The sequence below is a fragment of the Dermochelys coriacea genome, chromosome 1 (assembly GCF_009764565.3).
Source record: "Dermochelys coriacea isolate rDerCor1 chromosome 1, rDerCor1.pri.v4, whole genome shotgun sequence".
NCBI lineage: Eukaryota > Metazoa > Chordata > Testudines > Dermochelyidae > Dermochelys > Dermochelys coriacea.
The window spans coordinates 237,424,048-237,444,287 of record NC_050068.2 but is presented as its reverse complement, the minus strand read 5'-3'; the positions used below and the strand labels follow the sequence as shown (position 1 = coordinate 237,444,287).

The window sequence follows — 20,240 nt, the reverse complement described above, 5'->3', positions numbered from 1 at the left end:
TTGCATTTTATCTTTGACTTGGGCTAAGTCTGGATTTTTAACTATATTTATACTCATAGACTTTAAGGCCAGAAGGGACCATCATGATCATCTAGTCCAGGGGTTTTCAAACCTGGGGTCTTGACCCCTCAGGGAATCATGAGGCTATTACATGGGGGGTTGCGAGCCGTCAGCCTCCACCTCAAACACCGCTTTGCCTCCAGCATTTATAATGCTGTTATATATATAAAAATGTGTTTTTAATTTATAAGGGGGGGTCGCACTCAGAGGCTTAGTATGTGAAAAGGGGTCACCATTAAAAAAGTTTGAGAACCACTGAGCTAGTCTGACCTCCTGCACTTTGCAGGCCATAGAATCTCGCCCACCCACTCCTATAATAGACCCCTAATCTCTAGCTGAGTTACTGAAGTCCTCTAACCATGGTTTAAAGACCTCAAGTTACAGAGCATTCACCATTTACAGTAGTTTAAATCTGCAAGTGACCCATGCCCCATACTGCAGAGGAAGGCGGAAACCCCCCAGGGTCTCTGCCATGAACCCTCTTCTGGAGCTAGGTCTAATCCAGGTCAGACCTTTCTCACAAAAAATAAGAAGAAAGAGGTGGAGCCCCTCCTTATACACAATAGCCCAGTGGTTAGAAAACTCACCCAGGATGTGGTTCCAATGTCCAGTCTGCCTGATTTAGAGCATGAATTTGAATCCAGAGTGCCCACCTTCTGGGTAAGTGCCTTACTCACTGGGCTACAGAGTCATTTTCACTCTCCGGTCCAATGACTATTTAAGTATTTCATACAAAGTGCAACCCACCCCAATATACCCTAGTGCCTGGTGTGGGAGACCTGGGTTCAATCCCTGCACTGTGTAGATTAGGGGTGCTCTGAGCATGCCTACCAGATCAGGCTCTGCAGGCAAGATAGGTAGGGGGGACAACTAGCTTGTGAATCCTCCAGGGACTTAGGTGTAAGTTTGGAGCTGAGCAGCATGGCAGTGCCGGGACTTAGGCAGCTTTGTGAGTGCCCAGCAACAGAAATTTAGGCACCATGGAGAATTTAGGTGCTGACTGGGCTAGGCAGCAGCTGAGCAGTGGTGCCAGTGACACCTAAATGTTGGAATTAGGTGCTAAAGTGGCCGTTAGACACCTAAGTCTCCCTTGTGAATCTAGCTCTTAAGAACTAAGTCCTATTGACTTTGAAAGAATGTTAGGTCCCTAAGTAACTTGGGTGCTCTTGAAAATTTTACCTCTCTATTAAAAATATGGCCTTATTCTTGCATGGTGCTACATAACTAGGGCTCCACCAAATTCATGGCCATGAATAACACATCACAGACCGAGAATGCTGTGAAATCTCCCCCTGTGAAATCTGGCCTTTTGTGTGCTTTTATTCTATATACGAAACAGATTTCACAGGGGGGAGACCAGCATTTCTCAAATTGGGGTTCCTGAGAAACCCCAATTACCAACTTTACTGTTGCTGCGTTTAGAGCTGGGAGGTCAGAGAGCGGCGGCTGCTGGCCGGGTGTCCAGCTGTGAAGGCAGCGCCCTGCCAGCAGCAGCACAGTAAGGGTGATAATACCATACCATAAAGAAAAGGAGTACTTGTGGCACCTTAGAGACTAACAAATTTATTAGAGCATAAGCTTTCGTGAGCTACAGCTCACTTCATCGGATGCATTCGATGTATCGATGTAGCTCACGAAAGCTTATGCTCTAATAAATTTGTTAGTCTCTAAGGTGCCACAAGTACTCCTTTTCTTTTTGCGAATACAGACTAACACGGCTGCTACTCCAAAACACCATACCATGACGCCCTTACTTCTGTGCTGCTGCCTTCAGAGCTGAGCGGCTGAAGAGTGATGGCTGCTGACTGAGGGCCTGGCGCCCAGCTGTGAAGGCAGCGCCCTGCCAGCAGCAGAGCAGAAGTAAGTGTGGCAATATCATACCAGGCCATCCTTACTTCTGCGCTGCTGCTGGCAGCGGCTCTGTCTTCAGAGCTGAGCTCCCGGCCAGCAGCCGCCGCTATCCATCAGCCCTGCTGTGAAGGCAGTGCCCTGCCAGCAGCAGTGCAGAAGTAAGGGGAGCAGTATTGTAAACCCCCCCCTCTCGCACACAATAACCTTGTGATTCCCCCACAGCTCCTTTTTGGGTCAGAACCCCTACAATTACAACACTGTGAAATTTCAAATTTAAATAGCTGAGATCAGAAAATCTATTATTTTTAAAATCTTATTTCAAATTGATTGAAATGGACCATGAATTTGGTCAGGCCCCACCAGTATACATTAGTAAGGAAATACAAGAATACTTCCCATTACAGCTATTTCAGTATTTTATAGATCCTAGCTCAAATGACCCATCAAAGGAGAAATTAAATCTCAGTGTAGGAGGAGGAATACTTTAGAATCTGTGTGTTCTACATTCACCGATCTGTTAGCTATGTCATTCACAATTAAGAGAAACTACTAGAATAGAGAAGCATAGGTGCTTTCCCTCCCCTAGCCAACCACAGCTCCACAAAATTGGTTACTTACCATGATTTGAATTGATAGACCAATTTAAAAACAAAAGCACCCCTGAAATTCAGTCACAAAAGTGAAGCTTGAAAATATCTAAACTCTCAGTCAGTCTGCTTTACTATTCCATTAGAGCCATACCCGAATATTTTGTAGTTGGAACAAAATACAGTCTCTGAAAGGTCAAATACCTACAAAGTAACAGAAATAAGATTTTGGGGAATTCTGCCACTTTGACACAGATGATTCTGACAAAGGAATTTGATTGGCTAATTGGAAGGGTTCCAGTCCAGGAAATTAAGGGACAAAAAACTGCAGTGTGTGGAGCGCCTTCTTCTTACTATTTTTCCCCATTCAAAACATAAATCATTTAATCTTTAATTTTTGTTCACAAATTTTATGCAGAAAATTTTAACAGTCCTGTAATACAGAAATATAGATATACGATAAGCAAGAATAGTGATAAACTATGGGCTAAATTCTACTCTCATCTTCACCGATGTGACTCTACAGTGATGCTAATGATTTCAGTGGAGTAATTTTTGATTCACAGTGGTGTAAATGAGAACTTAGAAACACACACCAGTGATGCATTGTCCCAGGTTACTGGGAGTGTCTCATATGAATGCAATGAGACTATATATTAAAGAGTTCTAATGAACATTTCATGGTATTGCTACAATGCAGAATTAAGATTGTTTGGGTGCCCTGACTGTGCATTTCTATATCTTAACTTGTTTGGATTTCTTTTTAAGTTTAAAGTCAACTATGAATTTCTTGGATTTATAATAAATGATTTGGGGATAACTGCAACATTTCTGTCACATATTTTATCTTTAACCATTGATATGTCCTTTCAACCTAACTCCATTTTAACATAGTTTTCATCTGGAAATATAAATAATAAAACTGCTAATCATGGTCCCTGACTTTTCTAACCAATAACCCTAATATTCATGGTGCTTGCCCTTATATGACAATTGGTCGTATATAGAATGTAATTACCAAAAGGGACCTGCATAGTGGAGTTTAGCAGGAGCACTTGTTAAACTCGAAAAGCTGTTCAGTAAGTATTGTATTTGCAATGACAGTGCCAAGTCTCTTCCTTGCACATCAGGAAAATCTGTTTGTCTCTTGGGCTAAATAATTTAGAGTTCCAAACCTAATTAAGACATCAGAAATCCATCATTTTGGGCAATTTCGGTGAGGTAATATCTCCCACAGTGCTCATTGCTCTGAGTTCACCGCTTCTAACAACACAGCTTATTTTGAAGTTGTATTTCCAAATCAGAGAGAGCAGGCAACATAATTTTCTTTTGCTGGTCTCAGCAAGTGAAGTCCCCCATGTGACTTCAGGGCATAAGGTTGAACTTGTAACATAATGTAGCTTGAGCTGTCCTTAAACCTCTGTCTTGTCTTGTAATGTAATAAGCCTGGGAGTTTACTTTAGCTCCTGTTATAAACAAGAGTAGGAAATCTGTGTAGTTGAAGGTGCTCTTACTTGTCATTGGTCTGTGTAAATAAATAAATAGTAGTAGATATATAGCACAGTTTGTTCACATTCTATCCATATTTTATTGTTAAAGGAACTTTGTCATACAGATAGTGAGACAATAGAGAAACCATGTTACGGAAGTTGTTGGCCCTTTCCTTTTCAGAATCATTCCATCACGCTATAGCACCTGCTCTTCCTGCCAGTTGCATCATTCTTCTGTGCATGAAGAAATGCCCAGTTATTGCCATCCTGTCTCCAGACCTGGTTCTAGAGACCTGCAATCCATGTTACTGCACCATAATTCTGTGGGGCCTCCAGTGGAAACTGGGCTTTAAATGATGTGTAGTTTCTGTATTCTTGTAGAGCCCTCTTCCCATGGTTACAGGGTGTCTCATATGACTTTAGGCTTGTCCTTCTTTAAAGAGTTTGACTTAGTGATGTAAACACACTGATTCAGTGCAACCAGATAAAGTAATACAGTAATTTGTGTCATTCGTTCGTGTGTGTGTACACACACACGAATGAATGAATGACACACATTACTGTAATACTTTATTTGGTTGCACTGAATCAGTGTGTTTATATCACTAAGTTTATATATAGTGTGCGTGTGTGTCATAAATACTACATATTTATCCAACCACATATACTGGTTACTTTTTTTCCAGTTCTACACTAATCAAGCAGCCTTGCTGTTCTATATATTTTAATCACTATCTCCTGATCAAACATAAATATCTCCTCCTCTTCTTTCTTTCTACTTTATGCTTCTGTTATTCTGCTTTGTGTTCCTCCTACCTTGCTGACCAGTTCTTTAGCTTCTCATTTGGTATCATATCATCCTTTCTCACCTCCCATTCTTCTCCCCAACACATGCACCCACATCTGGCAAAATTCACCATTTGCTCTACAGATAGGTCAGGACCAGAAAGTTCTGATTTAGATTCCAATCTTAGCTCTACAGGTCCATCTCCGTTCTTTCCTTGATCCACTCTTCTCTTTCCATACTCTCTCTGGGTGATTTTTATTTACTCCCATGATTTTAACTACCACTTATAAGCTGGTGATTCCTAAATATTTAACCTTGAACTCTGCCTTCTTTTCAATCTCACATCTTCCACTGTGTCTGAGAAATCTTCTTCTGGATGCCCCCTGCTATCTCATAATCAGCCATTCCAAATCAAAACTACTATGTTTCTTCTCTGTGGGCCAGTCAAGTTTTGTAATCTCCCCTTCTTTTATCCCTTCGCTGGCTTCCTGGCTTCTTACTCCATCAAATTCAAGCTCCTTGTCCCTTCCTTCAGCACCAGGTATAAACTTGACCTCCTTATTCTGCTCTTACTTCCTCCTATTCTCCTTCATGTTGCTCTCAGTTTTCTCCTTACTGCTGTATCTTCTTATTTCCTCTGCTGACCCCGGCATTTAAAACAGTCCTCTAGTTCTCATTCTTCAGGCTCCTGCGTGCTCATTCTTCAAAAAATCTCCTTAAAAAATACATTTTTTATCAAATCTTTCCTACCTTGTTGCCCCATCGTTGCCTTTTCTCTCTCTCGGAGATTTCCAGGTCAGGAACCAGAGCACTATGGAGTTTTTTAAAGTACCACATACATTTGCAATGCAATATAAATGATTAGTAATAATAAAAGGGGGTGAGGGTAGTTTAGCCTCCATGTCCATTCAACCCTTGGCTGCTCAGCTGAGACTGCTAAGAATAGTACCAATTAACACTGATTATGGTGAGGAGTTGTGATCTGAGCACCTGCCCTCTAGGAAACAGCTGAAGAGCAGCAACTCATTTCATAAAGTTCACCCAAATAAACATCAGCTGAAACACTTTTCAGTCACTATTGATCTGGTTCAAATTCAAACTAATGGCCTAAAGGTGAATGGCTTCATATTTCATGACTAGTTTCCCCCAATATCTTGTTCACATCAGTATTCTTTGTTCCCCATACCACGACAGCTGCAAAACAAACTTTTGAAAATCACTTGTCTTTGATCCTCCTGAATTTTGCTCTCTCAGTGAAATAGTGTTTGCACTAACAACACCAATATCTTCAGAAGTAAAAAACAAACTGTACTTTTATTCTGAATGGTGGCTGCAAAGATGACATTGCAGGGTTCCCATGTTTCTTGTCTAAATGACTCTAAAGCAATTTTTAGTTAAGTTTGCAATTCAGCATATTCCTTTTTAGTCAGTGTTGCAAACTCATGTTGGGATCAGAAAACCCACCTGTGTTCTTATATCCTCACCACTGCTAAAGATTCTGTGTTCTGAACTCATTTATCCATGTTGTTGATGCTCTAGTAGGCAGAAAGGAATTTAGTTCATTCTCCCACAGCTGTGTTGATTGTGCAGTGCTAACAATAGTAAAAATTTGCCTGTCACTAAAAATAATTATTTAGGAATAGAAAAAATGTTGAATATGCCCTTTTATACATAATTTTGATTTCTGATCTTAACGTGACCAGCCATCAAGATGTGAGTAAATTAAAAGGCAAAACAGATACACTGTATCTTAATCCAAGTGAGTGGATTCATTATGATTAGGACTTGCACCTATGTCTTTCCGAATGTATTCAAGCACTGTTGAATTAATTATATTGACCTGCAATTTTCTTATTTGAAGACAGTGTGCATGCAGGTTTCTGATCAGACTTTTGTTTGTGAATGTAGTGCTCAGCCAAGTGCTAGAGGCCATACTCTTCTCTTTATCCACTGAACAGATAGTGCAAGCTTCCCCACTCAATTTCCTTCCTCCTAGAGCAGGGGTCTCAAACACGCAGCCTGTGGCCCACCAAGCAGCCTGTCCCCGGCCTACCTCCAGGGGTTGGAATGGGGGCAGGGAAGGGATGGGAAGAGGCGGGGCAGGAACAGGGCCTCATGGAAGGGGTGGAGTGGGGGTGGGGCCAGGAGCAGCAAAGCGGGGTGTTAGTGATGCGGCCCTCTGGCCAAGGCACTAGTCCTCATGTGGCCCTCGTGGTCATTTGAGTTTGAGATCCCTGTCCTAGAGGGACCATTTCTATGGGTGCTTCAGTCTCATGCCCCTTCAATCCTCCAAACTGATACTACTAAATAGGGTACTTAATTATGGCCAGTTGTGGTGGGTGGATATTTTCTATCTATCTTAGATACCTGTACAGCCCCCTTACCATAGTATCTGTGCACCTCAAAGAAGTTATTCTCCCAACATCCCTTTAAGGTAGGAAGTTGCCCCATTTTACAGATAGGGAACTGAAGCACAAAGAGACTCTGACTACCCGAGATCAAACTAGAAGTCTGTGTTGGAGCACAGAACTGAACTGGAGTCTTCTGTATTGCCCCAACCAGTGAACCAGGACAGATAATTTACCAAACTCTTTTCTTATAAGCTACCAAGGGCAGCAACTTTCAGACATTACTGACCTAGGCCAGATTTGAACTACCAACCTAGGGTTTGTGGCCTATCCCATTCATAGAGTCGTAGAATCCAAGCCCAGAAAAGACCATCATGATGGTCTAGTCTGGCCTTCTGTGTAACGTGTCATCAAACTTCCCCAAAGAAATTCCTAGAGAGCATACCATGTTTAAAAATTGTCAGTGATGGAGAATCCACCATGACCATTGGTAAGTTGTTCCAGTGATTTAATTACTCTCACTATTAAAAATGTATGCCTTTTTTCCAGTCTGAATTTATCTAGTTTGAACATCCAGCTGTTGGATTGTGTTACACTCCTTTCTGATAGATTGGAGAGCCCGTTATTAAATATTTGTTACTCATGAAGATACTTTTTTCCTGAGCCATTGATTTCAATGTTTCTGATATAATTTCAATCAAGCCTGTCTGGTTTATCTCCGGTACTAATGCAGTATTATATCTACGTATATTGATATTTGCAGAAAGTTCAATCATGGAACGATGCTGCTTAGCATGGCATTGTACAGTGAGCCTCCAACAATGATGATAGCTCCGGGCATTTGTGACACTAGCTTGCCAGCACTAGTAACACTGCAGGTAAGGACTGCTTTTCGAGAAAGCAAAGCAAGGATGTGTTGTCAAACAACTTGCAGTAAATGATTGATTACATTGTTCTTCCTGATCCCACGGTTTAAAAATCACAAGAGACCTCTGCTTGTATGCTATCAGCCTTTTTAATTGTGGGGGAGTAAAATTCTATACAACAGCAATTATACACCATACTCACTAAATCAGATGCAGGCTGTGGGTTTAAGGCACTGAGTAGATTACTTTTTCTTCTGTGTTCCTTGACACAAATTGCTGACCTGGTAGCTGACTCTCAGCTGCGTTTTTATCCCACTTGTATCCCGTGTACCACTGAATTATCTACCATTATACACATCACAGGCAACTAACAATTAACTGAGTCTGCAGAAAGGTCTGTGGGGAAGGAGCTACAAAGTGCATCTATATTTATATCACTCTTAATCCATGACCAAATGCCAGGCTGCCATTGATGTCACTGTGAGCTCTGCGTGTAGACCAAGGCAGTATCTGGCCTCCAAATATTGAAAAGACATTTTGTCTGTCCCCAGTGTTGTCCTGTTCCCAGATTGAACTGGTAATTTTAAAGGCACAGCCAATTGCTTTTCATATTCAAAAACCAAATGATCGTTATTAGCAAATGAAGCACAAAGGCAAGCAATGTGAATAAATGAGGCTGCGCTAAAAATGCCCTCTTTCTTAACAAGTTTCTAGTTGGAATAATACAGTCAAAGAGGGCTCCTTAAAATAGCTTTCTCTGTATTAATAATAAAAGGACGGTGAGGCAGTAGAGGGCTGCTAATTTAAAATCTGTCTTTCAGCTCTAAGAAACAGGAGAGAAGAATCTCCCACTCCCGTCCTCTCCCTTCCCATACTCAGTTATGCCTGTAAATATGACAGTCGGAGACACTGTGAAAATACAGGAAAAGCTGCCTTAAAAAAAACAACTCTTTTGATGTGACTGCTGTGTGCTATAATTCCCAGGAATACTGTATTCTGGGAACCAGTTTGTTGGTCGTGTTTTTTTTGTTAATAGTTTGTGAGAGTGAGTATGCACATATATATTCATTAGAGAGACTGCTTTTCTGGTCCTGATGTGAATGTCTCTTAATACATTATAATGTAAATATATGCAAATTGAACTGAATTAAAAAACTGAATTTTCATCTAACCTGCCACTCAAATCTAAAACACGTTTGAGCTTTGAAAAAGTTTGGTTAGCAGCTTTCCCCCCATTTTATTACATTACTTAATGAAAATTCGCACTTCCCAGACTGAGCTGGAAGTGAAAATGATGAAAAATCATGAGAGGCTGTTCTTGTGCCTTTAACAGGCCAATCAGAAACAAGGAATTACCAGAAACAGCCTGCTTTACTGAATTTTCCAGCCTACTCTTGCAAAACCAAGAACTTAGATCCATAACAAAACTTGGGGATGCTGTTGATTCAAATTGAATAGAACCTCCAAAAAAACCCCATTTTTGAGTTTTTTTTCCCATAATTTGATGAAGCTAAAAATGGGCCTGTGCCAACCCCTGTCTCCTTCCCTCAGTATGAAGACCTCCCAACTTTGGAAAATTAATATCCAGATCTGAACTTTGCAGCTTGGTCCCTGTCTCTTACAATCCAAATCAATATGCAGACTCTGAACCCCTCCTCCCCCCCCTCTACCCCCCCACGATTCTGGAGAAGTACTGATCTGGATTGAAAATTTGAAGCTCAGGCCCATCTCTAGTTAAAAACAGGGAGGGAGAAGCCTTTAACCTGGAGTCCCATGCAGACCTAATGAGGCTGAGATACAATAGGTAAAATCCTGGCCCCATTAAATTTAAAGGCAAAACTCTTATTGACTTCAGTGGGGCCAGGATTGTCATCCAATAGTTCTGAGTAAAATTCATTCATACAATAAACACTCCTTTTGCAATTATCCTGTCTCCCTTTCCCCCTTTTTTCACATTTTCTCTACATATTTAGGATGCCATTCATTAACAATCATACTCAGATATCTGAGAACCCTTTTATACAAATTTCTACACAAGACTTTTTTTTTTTTTAGATTGATTTTCCAGAAACTAATTTGGAGTTTATTAAACCTGAGCCTGAAGAAAAAAGAGGTGACCTTGAAGAGCCAGCTAAAGAGTGCTTGAAGCATATAGCAAGACTTTCACAGAAACATTCTCTCTTGCTGTAAGTGCACCCAAGTCTTCCTGCTTACATCTGGCATGCTATGCATAACACCATCAATCACTCTTAAATGTGTTCAGTTCTTGAAAAGCTAAAATTTCCCACCTGATTTCATTCATTTAATGAAGTAATACTTCTAGACGAGAGGAAAAGGTGGCAATGAAGCTAAAACAAGTCCCAGAAGGTGTCAATGCCTTTCTGTAGCTTAGAACACTTTGTCTCTATTCTGTTATCTTTTCTGGTTTCCTTGGCACTAGAAGCAAACTGATGATTTGAAGCACAAATATTTGTCTCGAGCTATATAATTTCCAATAATAATAGTATTAGCAATTTTAAAAATTGGGCTGGATTAAAAACCAACACCAGTAAATAATAATGATAAACCCATACCATTAAGCCATCGTACTCACCAAGTGGCATATAAGCATTAGAAAGGCAATCTGTATCTTGTGCCTCAGTAAACAAGGAAACAATTATGCAGAATTTAGCTTTCACAGCAGGCCTATAAAGAATAAGTAAAACAAAACATGTTGTATCATCTACTCAGGCAGATTAGTAACCCTAGACATATCTAGGTTATATTATCAAGTAGCATTAGGTACTGTCCAAAATAACAATTATAATGAGAACCACAGTGGGGTTAGTGGTATGAATGTTTGCTGGCTGGCATTATACAAGTCACTAATGCTTGTTCATTAACCCTTCACCACAGGATAAAGATGTCATAGTAATATAATAAATAAATATAAAGTCTCTTTTTAAACTTCCCAATGGTGTTCTGTTCTACACATGTAAAGGAGGAGGTTTTCTTTACTAATTTTATTTTTTGGGGGAAAAGATACTTATCGAGTTATAAATTTCTGTTGGCTACAATGAACCGGTAGTATATTTAATGTTAACATCTCTTCTCATTTCTAAAGAGGCAGGATGTGATTTAAGTTTCTTTGCTTTCAACCACTGACGTCTGTTAAGCAGGATTGGGGCTGGTCAGTACTTGGATTAGAGTCTTTTAAGGAAAACATAGTAGCTGCAAGAAGTGGCATTCATGGTTCAGTAGGCAATCATTATTTCCAAATTAGTACAGAACCAAAACTGCTTCAGTATGGTGCTCAGGGTTGTCAACTTCTGGAGGGGACATTCTTTTGATAAGATTTATAAGTGAGATCATGAACACTCATGACAAGACACAGAATCAGAAGGTTTCAGAGGGGTAGCCATGTTAGTCTGTATCAGCAGAAAGAATGAGGAGTACTTGTGGCACCTTAGAGACTAACAGCTTTATTTGAGCATAAGCTAAAGCCCACTTCATCAGATGCATATCTTGGAAAATACCATAGGAAGACAGGTATATATAAATACAGAGAACATGAAAAAATGGGGGTTGCCTTACCAGCTCTAACAAGACCAATCGATTAAGGTGGGCTATTATCAGCAGGAGAAAAAAAACAACTTTTGTAATGATAATCAGGATGGCCCATTTCAAACAGTTGACAAGAAGATGTGAGTTACAGTAGGGAGGAAATAGTTTTTAGTTAGTGTAAAAAGAACAGGAGTACTTGTGGCACCTTAGAGACTAACAAATTTATTAGAGCATAAGCTTTTGTGGGCTACAGCAACATGCATCCGATGAAGTAGGCTGAAGCCTATGAAAGCTTATGATCTGATAAAGTTGTTAGTCTCTAAGGTGCCACAAGTACTCCTGTTCTTTTTGCAGATACAGACTAACACAGTTGCTACTCTAAACCTTTAGTTAGTGTAATGACTCATCCACTCCCAGTCTTTGTTCAAGCCTAATTTAATGGTGTCCAGTTTGCAGATTAATTCCAGTTCTGCTGTTTCTCGTTGGAGTCTGTTTTTGAAGTTTTTTTGTTGTAAAATTGCGACTTTTAGGTCTGTAATTGAGTGTCCAGGAAGATTGAAGTGTTCTCCAACTGGTTTTTGAATGTTGTAATTCTTGATGTCTGATTTGTGTCCATTTATTCTTTTGCATAGAGACTGTCCGGTTTGGCCAATGTACATGGCAGAGGGGCATTGCTAGCACATGATGGCATATATCACATTGGTAGATGCTCAGGTGAACGAGCCTCTGATAGTGTGACTGATGTGATTAGGTCCTATGATGGTGTCCCTTGAATAGATATGTGGACACAGTTGGCAATGGGCTTTGTTGCAAGGATAGCTTCCTGGGTTAGTGTTTTTGTTGTGTGGTTCCTGGTGAGTATTTGCTTCAGATTCGGGGGCTGTCTGTAAGCGAGGACTGGCCTGTCTCCCAAGATCTGTGAGAGTGAGGGATCGTCCTTCAGGATAGGTTGTAGATCCTTGATGAGGAATCAGAAGGGTCATTTTAAATGGTCCATTTCTCCCTCTCTTTCTCTTTCACGCACACACACATCTTATAGCTTCATTTGTATTTTTTTTAAAACCTGTACTCCTTTTTTTAAGTTTTAAAAGCTTCAACTGTTTTTTTCTCTTTTGGTTCCATTAATAAAAGTTAAAAATTGTTCTTTTTCGGTGGTTGTTGCAATCAGAGTAAGCCAGACTACACTTAACTGCTTAATGTTGTAATAATGAAGAAGGGTTTGTTAACATCTTATCCCTTGTTGGACCCAAGAAATCTCCTTATCAGCACAATAATCCTCGGATGCTATATATGTGCAAAGTATTATTGTCACCTAGACTGAACATCTTTTCAGACATAAACTTTTACTATGACAGATAAACCTAAAACCTTTACCCTGATCAAATCTTTAAAGACAGCCATTAAACAAGACAGTAACCCAGCAAAACAAGATAGGAAAGAGAAGACTGCTACGTCACTGAAGAGGAATGGGGTAGATACAAGAAAGCATTGGTCTTTTATCTAGCCATTTTTAAGCTTTAGCTGATTTAATCTAAACAGACTGTCTTGTTCAGGAGATGCTGTTGGGAAACTAGAAAATCTCTAACGTCAACATGCAAGAGGTGTCTTCTAATTGCAGTGTCTCTCTGAATGCTGTTGGAGTGTAAAGGAACACATGACAGACCATCAAAAAGTTAAAGCTTTATCTCCTCTGCAGTGTGTGGCACACACACACACACCCTTCATACAAACACAGGGATTGCTGGCTGCTGCTATTGTGAGCACACTGTGAATTGTTGAGCTACACAAAGGAGATCATAGATCACGCTGCCACTATTTGTATATAAAGTTTAAAATATACTTTGTTTATTATGGTAATTTGCTTAAAACTACTGCTACTAAAAAATGACAGTAGGTAAAATGTCTCTTATGTGGCCCCTGTCACTATCATATCTGAACAGCTCACACAATTATGAATTTATTCTCCTTACATCCCTCAGAGCCAAGGAAAGCAAATTGTCTTCCTCACAACGCCTTACCCCATGTTTATTGTTTGTACTGCCAACACCTATTCCAAATGCCTGGCAAATTCAAAATTGATTGAGGGAAACCTTTTTTCACATAACGCACAATTAACCTCTGGAACCCATTGCCATGAGATATTACCAAAGCCAAAAACTTAGCAGGATTCAGAAAGGGTATAAACTATTTATTTGGCTAAGACAAAGTTGGTGTTATAGCAGATCATGGGGGGAAGTGTTTAGAAATGGATGCAAGCATTCATGTTTCAGAGCTTGATTCAACTTCCAACTATTGGGAGTTAGGAGAAAATTTTCCTGAAGGAAGGTTATCCCATTACTACCCACAGCAGGGATTTTTGAACCTTCCTCTGATGCCGGTTACTGTCCAAGATGGGATGCTGGACAAGATAGATGGGTCTGATCTAGTGTGGCAACTCTAATGTTCTTTCAGAGCCTTAGTGATATTTATAGTGTTAATTATGAATTTTGTCGATTTGTAATTTATTGTACATTTTTAAGGCTTGTTTTAGGTGCTTGAGTTTCAACTAGGATTGCCTGTTTACATTAGCAATTTTATCTTGATGAAGTTTTTGTTTGTTTCTTTGTTTGTGATGATACCGAACCCTAAGATTTAATGAGGCTATTTGTTTTATGGACCACGAAAATGCATATGAATTGTTGGTGCATTTAAGGACATATGGTACACATTAACCTGATGTTCTTTTCATTGGCTTACTGATTTTTGCAATATTGGGGGATGCCAAGGCATTTTATTAATTCGCCCCCTCTCTGTGGGGTAGGTGGCACTACACCCATTCTGCAGATGAGTAAAGTGAGGCACAGCAAGCCAGACTGGTTTTTTGAAAGAGGTTTTCTTGACAAGTTCGCTATTTTCTAGGATAATGAAAAGCATATTTCATTCTATATGATAGATTCATTCAGTTTCTAGTAACAAGCGATCAGTCAGATACTTAGTACTTATACCTCTTTGCACACCCTGTGTAAGGACCAAGAACAATCATGGTGTGTGTGTGTGAGAGAGAACACATTGCCTTTTTAAAGTCTCAGATCCTAGAATGTATATGAATGCTGTCACCAGAGTTGATTGGTGGTGGAGAGCGGAGGAGTGAAAGTTGACTAGCAGTGTTATAATCAGTAGTTGTCACCACAGTTAATGAGAGATGCTATAGAATAGGCAGTGGATATCACAGTAATTTCTCTGGCCAAAACTGCACACACTGAAAAACAACTGTGGAGAAAAAGAGAGAGCGAGCGTGACCTTGGCAACGTGAAATATCTCTATGTGCATCTCTTTTGAGAGTTCATCTTTATATGTCACAAGGCTGACAGATCCAGATTATAAAAATCACTTCTTCGTAAGAGCTGGTGTGCAGAAAATGATATCCCATCCCAAGGAGAACAGTAGCTAGAAAGCAGTACCCCCTCTTTACAATAGTTTGCTGCTACACAAGGCTCTAGGTGGTTTTAATTTCAAACTGAATTTCTAATCTTCTCTTCCAGGTTGTCGGAGCAAGAGAGAAGATTTTTATGGTTTTATCGTTCCTCCTGCAATAAAGAAAACTGTTCCCTTCCTTTAGTACTGGGCAGTGCCCCCAGTTGGAATCGAAAGAGCATATCAGAAATGTACACGGTGTTGAGGAAATGGATCTTTTCTAACCCTTTGGAGGCACTTGGGCTTCTGACTTTCAGGTAAGAGAAAATTAACAAAGTCGGAAAATAACAATAAACAGACTCCTAGTCTGCTGATTAATTCAGCACTTTGAGTTGCTTAGTATAATACAAGCTTTGGTTCATTGACTGTCTGCTTTCAGCTTTCCCTCTGTATCAAAATGAAGATATAATTGGAACTCTTGAGCTGACCTTCAGTTGAATGCGCTGGCCCTGTCTTCTTGCCTGAGAAATTTGCTATTTTCCAGGATAATGAAAAGCATATTTCATTCTATATGATGGATTCATTCAGTTTCTAGTAACAGGTGATCAGTCAGATACTTAGCACTTATACAACACTTTGCATCTTAACGCTGCTGTACAGACATAAAGTGAGTAATGGAGATGGGGCTGAACCATGCTCCTAGATCAAGATGCTACCTCAAAGTGTGCATCTGAAACTGACCTTTGCCACTGGCCCTTCTTTCTGTAATAGAAACATCCCAAACTTTGGGAAAATTGAGAACTGGCTTCTAATGTTGCACTCTCATTGACTTTCAGTGAGAGCTGGGTGTCTTTTGTGCATCAGAAAGTGTCTCTGCTGTGGAGGGTACCTTTTAACCTGTGACATACATAATCTGCAGCAAAAAGAACCTGTGTCAGCAAATGTATTTTCTCAGGTTATTTTGGAGGAAGGGCTTGTTTTAAGAAATCTGCCTGTGAAAACGTCACACAATTGGACAAAATGAGGGTGCAAATGATGCATTGTCAAGCCCTTGCTTGTCTGGGTGTTGAGCTTTCTATGATTAAAGCTGCAATCCTGCTTTGCAAACTGATTTACTAGCTACAAACCATGTCTTTAGAAAAGAAATAAAAAGGAGAGGTTTTGGAGACTTCACCTAATCCCTTTGCCCAGTGAGTAAGGACTTCATACCCTCATTACTCATTAACAAAAACAGATACTTAAATATATATATTTAAAAATAACCACAGATGATTGTTGCCTTCCAGCATTATTCTTATCCCCCTTCTCTGGTTTAGGTTTGAATCCAAAGTATTAAGTTTCCCCACATATATACGAACATCTCCTATTGGAATGTAATGGGAGTTCTGCATGAAAATATCTTGAAGGATTAGGTCCGTAGTGCATGGAAAGCCTTTTGGAACATTTGTGATTGTGCTCAAGCAGTGTATGTGTGCATACCATGTTTGCCATCATTGCAATATTTCTGTGCTTTCATGACTTACCAGAGCACCCTTTTATTTCATGTTGGAACAAATACAATGACAAGCACCACATTGATGTTCTCTCTCCAGACCGGCACAAGTCTTAATGGTGATTTAGGGAACACGCCAAAACAGAATCTGTTAACTGGTTACACCTACAGTTGGCATTTCTGGAGACAAAGGGCTCAATTATTCCTTGAAGATCCAACTCTGCATTGGGCGTGGTATGCAATTTTATAGCCCCATCAGGTGCTCCAAAAGGCATTGTGACTCACATTGCCTGAAAGCCTTTCACAGAGCACAGTTGCTATGCTACATTTTTATGGTGTTTCTTCACTGCAGTCCGGAAGTATGGTTGCAGCAAATATAGGCACACCTGAGCTAACTTTGATCTAGCTAGATGAAAGCTAGCTTGAGTAACAGTAATAGTTTAGCTGTTGCAGCACGGTTGGCAGTACAATCTATCCTCCTGAGTACAATCCCACCCAGAACCCTGGGTACATACTCGATCATGTCATAGCAACGGCTGCTGTGACTACTTTGTTGTTGTTACTCAAGCTAGCTTTTGTATAGCTAGATCAAAGCTAGTTCAAGTATACCTACAGGAGTCACAATAGCACCTTTCAACTGCAGCACACCCTTATAAGATGCAATGTACACGCCATTCTGAGTCTGTCCAACTCTGCAAGTTGGCATGGCAGGGTGGGCTGAGATCATAACTCTGACTCCTCCAATGCAGTCTATGGAATGGCTGGCCAAGAGTAAATAAATACTTGTGATTTGAGGAGGAAGGTTCCCCTAATTACATACCCTCACAGGAGATGTGCGCACCCTGGTTTATCTTTTACAGACATGTTAACAAAAGAGGCCAGGGATCTCAATAGAAGTTGTCTTTTCTTTAAATATTGTGACTAGAAATATTTAATGTCCCTAGAATGTTGCATGTGTGTTTAAGACCAACTGGGAAGCTGTCTTTGGGGATTAGGAGTAGTACACTGCTCACTAAATGTCCATTTTTAAAGGACCAGTTTCACAGATGGCTGAACTGCTAGAGGGATGTGGGGGTTCAGCTGGCTGGGATTGTAGTGTCTTGTTTTTAACCTATTAAATAATTATCAGTTAAGAAATAGCAGCAGCTGTATTGCTAACTTGACTTCACATTCCCATTCTGACCTTCAATCAGTTTGGACTGTAGGTGCATTGACTACGCTGTTTGGAAAAGCTTGCTCTACTCTGGTCTGCATTATGCGTGGCTCTGGCAGTTTTTACCCTCTGCTCCTGATTTCACAGAGCAACAAAATGTCCTCCTAATTTCTTTTGACTAGAGATTAAACTACAAAAGGATGTCATACGCAAACAAAAGGTGGGGTGTGTCTAACAGAAATGCTTCTAATCTCAGCGTGTATTTTCTCATGTGATCCAATAATAAGCATTCTCCATTTAATTAAAAAGTTGTTTCATGAGGACTGGAAGGCTCAGGGCTTGATAATAGGATCTTTGATCTCTGGGTTGCTAGTTCAAGTGTAGTCCAATGTGATGGTAACCAGAAGTCATTACCATCTGATGATTGTTCAGTGGCTTGTGTACATGAAATAAGTTGGCTGGTCTTCGTCTGGATAAATTTCTACACAACAGAAGTTGCCATGGCATCTGTCACCATTTGGCATGTTTATTACCAGTCTCATCCATGAAACTATGGGTCAAGATTTTCAGAAGTGACTGGTAATTTTGGGTGCTTCGGTTTTTGGTTGCTGCAGTTTTGGGTTGCTCTATTTGAGACATCTTAAGGGAACTGATTTTCTGAGGGTGGGTACTCAGCACTTTCTGAAACACAGGCTAGGTACCCAAAAATCTCTAGTCACTTTTGAAAGCTTTGGGCTAAAGAGACTAAATTACATGGCCTTCTCAAAGCAAGGTTAAAGGACGTTTCCTGAGCACTAAGCTCACTTTTGCAAAGGGTAAGAGGAAAGAAAAGAAGCCACAGGAGACAACATTCAATTGTCTTGATCGCAAGAAGTCAGTACATCCCATGCGATTTAGTAAGAGTTGCAGATGCTCTGTGCCACTCAGGATCAAGCCCCAGTGTTCAGAGCACATAATACAGCTCTCTCTGCAATATGGTGTAACTTTAAAATTAGCTGCTCACAAGCCTGTTAAGTGTAATAGATGCATCTCATTCTTCTGGCATGTCTCCCCCTTTGCTGACTATCTTCTCTACTTTACAAGCACTACTCTAGGCAGACTAATAATAAGCTAGTCATTTATGCACTAGAAAAGGAGAACTTTCATAAACTGGAAACACATTCATGCTACGTTTCACAGATAAATTTAGTAGCAGTCTTGCATCCAATAAATGTATCAAGCATGGATTCTTAGGGCCTCCCAGGAGCCAGTCCTTAAAAAGCAATTTAAAAAACATTGAAGAGCTCTTTAATGAAGGAAGGAGGGTCGAGAGCAGAATAAGATTTTACGCTCATAGTTTTACCTCTAATTTCAGGAAAGGCTGATTACAAACTACAGTCTGAAAAATATAAATTTTCCCAAAGCAAAGGGTAGAAAGCTGGTCCCTCCTCCCCTGCACTGCTGGCTGCTGTCCTGTGCATCTCCACCTCCATTTTCATCATTGGCTTCCCTTACTTACCTTCCTTGGGAGAAAGCCAAGATTTTAGTTCAACTCTCACTTCTCTGCATGGCACACCAGCCAGGGAAATGATATAGGCACAAAAGAAAAGGAGTACTTGTGGCACCTTAGAGACTAACAAATTTATTTAAGCATAAGCTTTCATGAGCTACAGCTTACTTCATCGGATGCATTCGGTTTTTCCACCGAATGCATACAAAAGCTTATGCTCAAATAAATTTGTTAGTCTCTAAGGTGCCACAAGTACTCCTTTTCTTTTTTGCGAATACAGACTAACACGGCTGCTACTCTGATACAGGCACAGTTATTGTGGTGATGGAAAAAAGCCAAATGCAGTGTTATAAATGCCATCATATACATGGCGGGCACACTTATACGCTATATACATGTAGGGCAGGTGCACCTAAAAATTGTCAGGCTATTTTGCTTTTCAGATTACATAATGGGTTCTTTTATATTTTGTATATATGAACACATTAGCTAACCTGAAAAACAAAATAACTAGATAACAATTTTGAGTGTACATGAAATGTCAGAGCTTCACAGCACCCAGCAACAGCTCCCCACAAAAGACATATAGTACCAACCCACTTTTTACCACATAGAAGAGAGAGAAACAAATTTTCCTGCAAACTGTGGGCTGGATTCTGACTTGGGCTGCACAACTACAAGGATCTAGGGACTAGAAGCCAGGTTGGCAGAGCCTCGGGTGGCTGAGATTCCCACAGTGCCACCCAGAAACCATGCAGAGGTGCAGCCAGGGAGCATCATGGAGAGTAGTCACTGCAGGAAGTACCGCCCACAAGACCTAGAGTGATAGTACCATGTGTCCCTGTGATTGTCCAAGTGCCCCTACTTCAGCCGTTTGGTTGGCCCAGGAAATTTTCTAGGTAACTACACAGACCTTGGCCTGCTGCAGTGCCACACTTTGCCTTGTCTCCTGATCTCTGACTTCAAACCCAACTACTGTCCCTCGAGTCTAACCCAGTACTGCCTCTGATATCTGGACTTTGACCCCAGCCTGACTCTGATTCTGACTCTTGTTTATGGGACCTGGCCCTGCGATTCCTCCAACTCCTGCCTGGTGACTCCTGTTCCTGGTGGACAGACCTCAGCTCAGCTCTGACCACTAGGCCAGACCACCTACACCCCACGCACTTACAACAGGAGAG

General features: G+C 40.5%; 1 protein-coding gene across 1 annotated transcript in view; it reads left to right on the top strand.

The window, feature by feature from the left end:
* The window catches only part of PIK3C2G (phosphatidylinositol-4-phosphate 3-kinase catalytic subunit type 2 gamma), a 305,063-nt gene that overhangs the window by 104,769 nt on the left and 180,054 nt on the right, over positions 1-20,240 (top strand). The window contains exons 13-15 of the mRNA XM_043516861.1: positions 7,887-8,001; positions 10,045-10,175; positions 15,054-15,242. Coding sequence (XP_043372796.1) covers positions 7,887-8,001; positions 10,045-10,175; positions 15,054-15,242 — 435 coding nt within the window. The remainder of the gene's footprint in view (positions 1-7,886; positions 8,002-10,044; positions 10,176-15,053; positions 15,243-20,240) is intronic.